At 44.6% G+C, this 10,196-nt stretch overlaps 1 protein-coding gene across 4 annotated transcripts in view; it reads left to right on the top strand.

Annotated features, from left to right (window-relative positions):
• Nucleotides 1-505: 505 nt before the first annotated feature.
• The window catches only part of LOC110142693 (desmocollin-2), a 35,471-nt gene continuing 25,780 nt past the window's right edge, over nucleotides 506-10,196 (top strand). For 2 of the 4 annotated variants that reach the window (XM_070452781.1, XM_070452782.1), the window contains exons 1-2: nucleotides 507-1,011; nucleotides 9,010-9,094. In XM_070452781.1, coding sequence (XP_070308882.1) covers nucleotides 943-1,011; nucleotides 9,010-9,094 — 154 coding nt within the window. In that variant the 5' untranslated portion in view covers nucleotides 507-942. Of the gene's footprint in view, nucleotides 1,012-9,009; nucleotides 9,095-10,196 lie in introns of all 4 variants that reach the window. The other 2 variants (XM_070452783.1, XM_070452780.1) reach the window with 2 other exon arrangements.

Genomic DNA, 10,196 nt, shown 5'->3' with positions numbered 1-10,196 from the left:
ACACCTCCCTCCCCCCCGGAAACCAACGATCAAACAAGATCCCAAGAAAGGTGTGCGTACTGGTCGTCCGCAGGAAATTAACTCCAGGAGAGTGTGGAAAACAGTATCCCTGGGTGCTTGATCGCCCAGGCGTGTCCGACTCTTTGTGACCCCAGGGGCTGCAGCGCGCCAGGCTTCTCTGTCCATGGGGATTCTCCAGGCCAGAATACTGGAGTGGGTTGCCATGCTCTCCTCCAGAGGAATCTCCCCAACCCAGGGATCGAACCCAAGTCTCCCGCATTACGGGCGGATTCTTTACCTTCTGAGCCAACAGGGAAGCCCAGGCTCCCTGGGGCTAACCCTCTACTAGGTGGGCCTTAGGCAGCCGTGACACCAAAGTGCGACCTCTCCACCTCCCTCCCGGCTGGGTCTGCGGGTCTGCAACTGACCACAGCGCGCGGGGCGGAGTCGGGCCGGGAGCGCGCCCGGGTCCTCGCCCCCTCCCGCGGCCGGGCGCGCTCGGGGAGTGAGTCTTTGTATAGTCAGGGCTTCTGCTGGGCAGGGCCAGCTGTTAATCCTCCAGGCGGACACCGGGGCGTGGGGGGGAGATGGGGCATATAGGTGGCGTCCGCTGGTGAGAAACACCTAGCGCAGGTAAAAGGGTGGCGGCGAGAGGGAGTTCCCACCTGTTGCGTTCTTCCAGAAATGAAGACTTAAGAAAATACCTAGGAGGGGCCGATCGGTGTCTTTCGGACGCGCCTGGAAACCCCACCCTCGGTCAGAGGAAAAGCCCTTGGGCTGAGAGGCAGGAGCTTCAGAAAAACCGAGAAGAAAAGCAGCTCCTCCGCGCGCCAGGTCCTCGGCCTCGCACTCCTGCGCCCCGGCCGCGGCCCTTCGCCCCGCCGCGCCCTCCCTCCCCGGCCTCCGGGTGCCTCGGCCGGCGACCCGCCCCGGAGTCCTCCCATGGCGCCAGCCCGAGCCCCAGGCTCCCCGAGCGGGGCCCTCTGCCGGCAACTCCTGCTGACCCTCGCGGTGAGTGGCCGCCTGGACACCGGGCCCGGGAGGGCGCACGGACAGATGCGGGAGAGAAGGGCACCTTTGGGAGCAGAGATCTGTGGGTGGCGAGCCAGGCGGGGCTCCTGGCGCCTGGGGCTGGCTGCAAAAGTGCAGTCGCTTGGGGAGAGGGAGGGCGGACAGAGGACGGCGACCTGGGCGCTGCGATCCCGCAGGGGACGAGGAGGAGGGTGTCTCCGGTAGCGGCTGCAAACGCCCATGGAAATCCGTGGCCCCTGGGTACGAGCCGCCGAGCGCCGCCCGCCTGCGCACCTCGCGGGGGAGGACAGCCCAGGCCGGCTCAGGGCCGGGTTCCGGCCGCGGACCAGGCGAGCCGCTGAGCGGGCGCGACCAAACGCGCAGATCCCGGGGTGAAAGAGAGGTCTAGGCGCCTTTTGGGGAATTGATCTTAGGCTGTGGGTGAAGGGGAGGGAAGCGCGGGGACCAGGCTGTCTGGACCCTCTGCACTTGAAAATGGTAGACGGTTCCTAGATGGTCCTCCGCTAAGGTTTCCATTGTTGGTCTACACGTGAGGTTTCATTCCCTTTAAACTTTGGGGAAATGGTCGCCTCGGAGGCATCCGGATTCTTCCTCCCACCGCCCGCCCCACCCCGCCCTCCAGCTCCAGTTTCTTTTTCCACTTTACGAAACACAATAGCTACTAGCCCACCTCCCCAAAGTTCTGAGAGAAAGTCGGGGTGGCCTTATTTGGAAAGGACAACGCCACCACCCTCACCCCACCACCCCCGGGCAGAAAAGCCCGGGATCTCTTTAGGGGAGGGGGCTGCAGGCATGGAATCTAGAGCGGCGGAGCAGCCCCTGAGAGAATGTGGGACCAGGGGCTCCCCAGACAGAGCTCCCGGGGTGCCCTGGAAGAAGAACAGTCAGAGACCAAGAGCAAGGGAGCTAAGCCCGTAGTGTCCTTTTCAAGCCGAGCCGCTGGCGTTAGGGCTCCGGGCAAACCTGAAGGACACGGGGACAAACCTGGAGAACAGACAGTTGGAGAATTCCTTCTGGGACTGGTGGAACTGGCGGCGTGAAATATCCAGTCAATTTCCCTTACTCTACCGCGCTTCTGTTTCACGGAATTCCTGAAATTTTTAATGAATGAAGTTGTAGCCGTTGCTATCATTAGAATGGCTTTCCTTATGGACTTCAAACCTTAACTCATTTCCTGGGGCAAGTTAATAACATACAAAGGGCCAGGTGCACGACAATTAACAGTTCACTGTCGAGGAAATAGAGAATGGAATATGTAAATAACGGTCATAAAATGTCTCTTGATTTTGATTAGATTCTCAGTAAAGTTGACCCCCCCCCCCTTTTTTTTGGACACTTCTTTCTGAACCATTGCCCTTGAAGGAAAAAAGCATGATTAGGCTCAGGTAATGAAATGCACAGGCCATAAATATTCCCAGGCTACTCAGATGGTTAAGAATCTGCCTCCAATGCAGGAGACCCAGGTTTGATCCCTGGGTCAGGAAGATCCCCTGGAGAAGGGGATGGCAACCCACTCCAGTATTCATGCCGGAAGAATTCCATGGACCGAGGAGACTGGCAGGCTACATATAGTCAACCTGGTCGCAAAGAGTAGGACACGACTGAGCAGCTAACACTGATACACTAACAGAAGTTTCTGTGTGTCTTCTCAGGCCCTTTTAGAAAAAGCAGATATAGGGAATAAAGTTGAATAATCCTCTTTCCTTGACCTTCCTTAGCTTCAAAGCTGCATCGGCCAGAAGTGGGGTGACTCTGGCTGTACCCCTCATTCTGCTGCATTTTTGCTGGTCGGGTTGGTGTGTCTTAAGCTCTTCTGAGGCTCCCGTGCACGTCTGCAGAGCCTTGCCAGCCTCAGATGGTCGTTGTGGTTGTGAGCCTCATGTGTGATAGACGTTTAGAGAAGAGAAGCATTACTAAATAAAAATGGCTTGTGGGACATAATCACCTCCTTCCCATGCACCCAAGTAATCCTTCACCATTCCATGAACCAGTTCCCAACTTCCTCGTCCTGCCTCACCCCACACATTTGCACTCTGCCTCCACCTCAGTGTACTTCCACTATGGCTCAGATGTAAAGAATCTGCCTGCAATGCAGGCGACCCAGGGTTGATCCCTGGGTGGAGAAGTTTCCCTGAAGGAGGGCATGGCAATCCACTCCAGTATTCTTGCCTGGAGAATCCTCACGAACAGAGGAGCCTGGTGGGCTACAGTCCAGGGGGTCTCAAAGAATCAGACATGACTGACTTCCTGCCTAAACACCTAATGAAGCTTCTGTCTCTAAGGTCGTCAGGGATCTCCTTTGTTAAATTCAAATCATTCCTTACGCAATTTCATCTTGTGATTGAAGCCTTTATGAAAAAGCTAATCTACCAATACATAAAGAATTCTTATAAATCAAGTCCAGCTTTGACATGAAAAACCATAAAGTAATAAAAATATCTCTTAAAATATTTCAGCCTCACTCATAATAGGGAAAGGTGAATTTAAAACTACATTGAAATGTCATTTCTCATTTGGAGAATGTCCAAAAGTTTGAGAGCAGGCTCTATAGGCAAGAATGTGGAGAAATAGAAGCTCTTAGATGGTTGGTGAGTGTAACAAAAAATTACAACCTTTATGATCTATATGGGTTGTAACAAATGCAAATAGAAACTTTTTTTACTTCTTCCTTTCCAATTTGTATGCACTTCGTTCTGTTGATATACCAAATGCTGCATTGTTTTCATTACTGAGACTTCCTAAGACCTTTCACGGTCAGCTAAAGCTAATATCCTTTCACTGCTTTTCTTTTTCATAATTTTTCTATTTTTAATTGTTTGTTTTTTCCTTATGACCTCTTTAAAAACATATAATTATCCCTTCATTTTTAAAAAACCTTTTTATTTTGTATTGGGGTATAGCTGACTGACAGTGTTGTGATAGTTTCAGGAGAACAGTAAAAGGACTTAATGATACATATACCTGTATCCATTCTTCCCCAAACTCCCCTCCCATCCAGGCTACCACATAATATTGAACAGAGTTCCCTGTGCAATTTAGCAGGTCCTCGGTTATCCATCTTATTATTATTTTTTAAGCCTGAATTCTTTTTTGTTTTTTAATTTATTTATTTTTGGCTGCACTGGGTCTTCCTGCTGTGCGTGGCGGGCTTTTTCTCTAGTTGTGGTGAGCAGGGCTGCTCTTCGTTGTCGTGAGTGGCCTTCTCATTGCAGTAGCTTCTCTTGTTGCTGGGCCGGGGTTTCGGTCGTTGCAGCATGGCATGTGGAATTTTCCTGATCAGGGATCGAACCAGTATCCCCCCGCATTGGCAGCAGATTCTTATCTACTCTACCACCAGGGAAGTCTGGTTATCCATTTTAGATATAGCAGTGTGTACATGTGCATCCCAGACTCCCTAACTATCCTTCCCACCCGGTTTATGCAACCATAAGTTTGTTCTCTTAAGCCTGTGAGTCTATTTCTGTTTTCTGAGTAAGTTCGTTTGTGTCATTTCTTTTTAGATTCTGTGTATAAGGGATGTCATACACTCTTTCTCCTGTCTGACTTAAGTTCGTTTGCTCATTATGACAATCTCTGGGTTTCCTTATGCTCTTTTGAGTTAGCTTGTCTGGTTCTGGAAAAGGAGTACTGTTGGGATTTATTAGGATCATAAATTTCATAATTTAACTTTGTGTAAATTGATATACTTACATTGTTGATGTTTTTTTCTATTCAAAATAATGATACATATTTATTTTTGTGCAAGTCTTCTTTTGTGTCCTTCAGAAATATTTTCAGATTTTTCTCAGATAAGCTTAAGTTTACTTTTTGGTATTCTAACTTTTTTTCTTTTACCACTTTTGAAAATGATTTCTTTTTTTCCAATATATTGCTTAACTGGCTTTATGTGGATGAAGACCAACGATTTGTGTATTTTAGCAGTTATTTCTGTACTCTTAGTGAAATTCTCTTACTCTTTTATGGTTAATTTGCTTGGGTTTTCCAGATAAATAGTCATATCAAATGCAAATAGTTATTTTTATTTTTACCTCCTTCTTTTCATTCGTATATCTAATATACTTTAATGTAATGTTAACTATAGGTGATGACTCTTGGGAAGTCCATCTTGTTTCTAAGTTTAGTGAGGCTATCCTAGTGCTTTTCTATTGGTGATGTGATTATAAAATAAAACTCATATTGAAATAGCACTTATCAAATCCTATTGGGGGCTCTTTTTTTAAAGAAAAGTTTAAGAATGGTTATTGAATTTGGCCAAATGGTTTTCAGCAGCCATGGTGTGGATCACACGCTAGGTCTACTTACTTAGTGGCTTGAGTTTCCTAGAACATCCGAATAACGTGAGTGTGGCTTACAAGTCCATGTGAGGCTAGTTCACTTCTAGCTCATACCCACAATGAAGATTTTGTATTTGGGAATCCAGATTAACATGAGTGGCTCTTCTCTTAGGTCTTAGGCAGGTCCATGCTTTGATTTTACTCCCTTCAATTTGAGGCCAAAAAACCAGAATCTGATCTTTTCAGATTAGAAGTTGTTTCTGGTTACTCCGGTGTTCCATCATTATCCTCAGTTTTTGCCTAGCACTTCCTTGCAAGATGTTTTAGGATGGTTTAAAAACACGTATTTGTCATTTTTAGTTTTGGCCTTGGGATTTGACTGAACGCCCTAGGTCTCTTTTTGGCAAAGAAAATTGTTCCCCGAGTTCATTTGTCACACTGGTTAGAGTTACCTTATTCCAGTAGAAAGTTGCTTATGTCATTTGTGTGTGTGTGTGTGTGTGTGTGTGTGTGTGTGTGTGTGTGTGTGTGCACGCGCACGTGCTAAGTTGCTTCAGTCTGGTCCAACTCTATGCAACCCTATGGACCGTAGCCCACCAGGCTCCTTTGTCCATGAGATTCTCCAGGCAAGAATACTGGAGTGTGTTGCCTTGCCCTCCTCCAGGGGATCTTCCTGACCCAGGGCTTGAACCTACATCTCCCGTGGTCCTGCTTTGCAGGCAAATTCTTTACAGCTGAGCTACCTGGAAAGCTTGCTTATGTCATTTATCTGCTTAAAACAAATCTTTGGTTTCTTATTATCTTTAAGAAAAAAGATCTATGTGTGTACTGTGTTAAGGCTGTTCAGACTCTCTCCCACACCTGCGTCTCTGAATCCATTTTCAGTTCCTCTCCCTCTTGTGCTATATACATCAACCATGGCAAATGACGTTTAAGGTCTGTGGCCCTTGGGGTCTGTGCGCATGTAGTTCCTGTGTTGGGAACATACAAGCTCTGCCTCTCTGGACGTGACTAACATGTCTCCCCTCTTCACCTGTGCCTTAGAAGGGGCTGGCTCCCGGTGCTCCCCCAGAGCACCCTGAACTTCCCTGTCATAGCTTTTATCCTCCTTTATTGAAATTGCAAATATCTTACCTTTGACTTGAATGTTTCATGAGAACCCTGTTTGCTGCTCATGTCTGGTACATAGTAGACATTTAATAAATATTTGTTGAATGAATGAATGAGTGGATGTCCAGGACACTGTTATCTGAGATGCTGTCTTAATTTGGCCATCCTCACCTTTTCCATCATTTTTACCTTAGTCCAGGTCACCACCCCTCCTCTCTTAGATTCCTCCCAGTGGGTCTCCTTGCTTCCACTCTGGTCCCTTATAGTATGTTCTCTGGTGGCCCAGAAAATAAAGAATCTGCCTTCAATGCAGGAGACCCGGGTTTGATCCCTGGGTTGGGAAGGTCCCCTGGAGAAGGGAATGGCTTCTCACTCCAGGATTCTTGCCTGGAGAATTCCATGGACAGAGGAGCCTGGCTACTGGTGAAGAATCAGATGGCAAAGAATGCTAAAAATCAGATGGGAAAGAATCCGCCTGCAACGCAGGAGATCCAGCTTTTATTCTTGGCTGGGATGATCCCTTGGAGGAGGAAATGGCAACCCACTCCAGTATTTTTGCCTGGAGAATTCCATGTACAGAGAAGCCTGGCGGGCTGCAGTCCATGGGGTCACAAAGAGTCGGACACGACTGAGCGATTAACACTTTCACTTTTCAGTCTGTTTTCCTGTGGCCACTGGAATGAGTCTGTGTAAAAATGCTCACAACGTCATGCCATAGTCTCTAAACACACAGTTGCTTCTCTTTGCCCTCAGAATAAAACTGTACTCGTTCCTGTGGTCTTTTAGACCCTATCTAATATGCCCACGACTGTCTTTTCAGTGTCATGTCCTGTCACTCTTCCCGCTCTGTTTACTGCTGTTGTGTTTGTTGATTTAGTCGCTCAGCTGTGTCCAACTCTGTGACCCCATGGACTGTCGCCTGCCAAGCTTCTCTGCCCGTGGGATTTGCCAGGCAAGAATACTGGGGTGGGTAGCCGTTCCCTTCTCCAGGGGATCTTCCTGACCCAGGGATCAAACCCATGTTTCCTGCTTGGCAGGCAGATTCTTTACCGCCGAGCCACCCGGGAAACCTGTGTTTACCGCTGCGGGCTCCTTTGTGTTTCTCTGACACACCAGGTGAAGTCGCCTCTCAGGGCCTTTGGTGCGGCTTTTGTTTCACTTGGAAGGCTCTCCCCTAGTTAGTGAATTAGTTTGCTTCCTTGTTTCATTCTGGTCTTTTCCTTTATCCCCCTCTCTCCCTGTTTTACTTTTCCTATAACACTTACTCATGGTGTTATGTGATCTTTGTGCATTTGTGTATTGACTTTTTGTCTCTTATTATAATAAGATAATTTCAGTGAAGTCAAGAAATTCTCTTTGTTCACTGTGGTAGCCTTTGAACACTGCCCGGCACCCAGGCAGCAACCAAGAAACGTGGGTTGAATGAATCAGTGGGAGTGTGCTTTCTGTCCCCTTGAGCTGGGCTCTTCACATGTCCTGCCCCTATTTGCTCTAGACTAGGCAATCAGTGAGAATTCTTGCCATCTTTTTATTTCCAATTCGAGTGTAGTCTCTTGGTTGTGTCCTTGCTTAGTTCCAAATGAAATGTAATCTCTGTCATGCTTAGTTCTTCATACACAATTTAAATTGGACAATTAAAAGGGTCTTTAATGAGTTTTGGAGACAAAAATTTTCATCCCAATTTTGACGATTTTAATTTATGTTTATAGATTTTTAAATAACAATGTAAATACTGGTTAGCTATTTTGCTTTCGGTCAAAAACTTTTGCAAAAATATAGAAAAGATAAAAACAACCAGCAATCTTTCAGAAGCATTTGTTATACAGAGTTTATTTTCAATGTGCTCAGATATGTATTGTATTGTAACTGGTTCACCATAAATCACTAAACATTTACATTTTTTTAAGTGAAATATTTTTAGCACTGACCTTAATTCTCGTTAATGAGAAGTTCAAAATAAGTTCATATTTCAAAATCATGTGCTTGTATGCGTGGGGTCACATGTAAATAATTTTCAAGTCATTTCATGGCAGTGAGTCAGGGATTGTCTTTAAAAGTGTTGGGCTTTTCTTGATTGGGATATTTTTGATTTGGTACCACGACTCATAGGCAGTTAACAGATAATTGAAATGATTTGCTGACTCGTTAAATTTGTTTTTATTTTGTTCTTTTTGCATATCTCTGCTGCCTTCCTAATAGTTTCCAGTATTTGCCCACGAAAGGGTGTCATTGGCTTCTCAATATACCCACTAAGTTAGTGAAGTTATTAGTAACTCCATTTTCAGACTAGGAAACAAAGTCCAGGAGGATAAGGAATTCTCTTGGTTTACATGCCTTGTGAGGGAGGGAACCATGGCTCTCTGTTGGATTTGTTCTTCTCTTCTATGCAATTTTTTTCCCTGAATTCTTAATCCCATTATATGCTTGGTATTATTTTGATAATTTTATAAACAGATTTATAATTATACAGATGTGTGCAAACTGTGTACACATGAAAAGGCTCTTTTTCATGCATAATATTGATTTATTTTTAGATCTTAACGTTTGCCTGTGATGCCTGCAAATTTCATGCATAATATTGATTTATTTTTAGATCTTAACGTTTGCCTGTGATGCCTGCAAAACAGTGACACTACATGTTCCCTTTAAACTAGATGCTGAAAAATTAATTGGTAGAGGTAAGAAACTGCCAAAATATGTGATAAATCCTAATTTGTTGTGATCTTTTAAAATTAGTGTAATCTTTAGAAGGGTGACTGTATTGGAACTAATAGTTAAAACTAACAGAGTACACTGTAATACAGTATTTTTTAATACATATGGTGTCAATCCAATGAACCAAATGTTGTTCTTTATTGAAAGACATGATTATATAACATAAAATTGTTTTAGTTTGATTAATGAGTAATTACTAATATTTACATTAGATGTAGGCTATGGTATGTGTCAAAACATGTCTTTGAAATTGAGAAATAGTATTGAAACTATTTCTTGAGTATAAAGGTGTTGTTTTTGGATTTTTATCCTAAACTATTTTGGCATCTTCCTGAGGTTTATTTCCACATTTTTTTTTTTTTAATGGGCTTCTCTGGTAGGGAAGAATGGTAAAGATGATGAAGAATCACATGGCAAAGAATGGTAAAAATCGGATGGTAAAGAATCCACCTGCAATGCAGGAGATCTGGGGTTTGATTTTGGGTGGGAATGATCCCTTGGAGGAGGAAATGGCAACCCACTCCAGTATTCTTGCCTGGAGAATTCCATGGACAGAGGAGCCTGGTGGGCTACAGTCCATGGGGTTGCAAAGAGTCAGGCACGACTGAGTGACTAACACTTTCATTGCTTTTTTACCAATTAACTTTTTTCATATAACTCAAATGTATGACAAAAGATCAGATCAATGCAGAGACAGAATATGATGACTGTTTAACAACAGATGCAAAGAGTTTGGTAATAATTCAGTAACTTCCAGTTTTAATTTCTAGGTTCTATTTAACTTACTTTGTGTGTTGTCATGTGTTGCTCTGTGGCTGGTTTCAGTTAATAAAAACTTCTTTTGGTGTGAGTTTTATATTCAGACTGTGGAGTTTACATGTCTTTATTTCATAACAAATGTCTCTTTTTTAAAAAGGATGTGAAGTAGGTAAAAGCCATGGTAGATATGTTTAATTAAGAACAACTTAATTAACCATGTAGTTTCATATGTCCTTTTAAAAAATGCAAAACTTAATTACAATGTAATTAAAGTTTTTGATTGTACCACCTCAAATGCATAGCTTC

This window comes from Odocoileus virginianus, chromosome 22, assembly GCF_023699985.2.
Source record: "Odocoileus virginianus isolate 20LAN1187 ecotype Illinois chromosome 22, Ovbor_1.2, whole genome shotgun sequence".
Classification (NCBI taxonomy): domain Eukaryota; kingdom Metazoa; phylum Chordata; class Mammalia; order Artiodactyla; family Cervidae; genus Odocoileus; species Odocoileus virginianus.
This window is presented reverse-complemented; position numbering and strand designations above follow the sequence as displayed.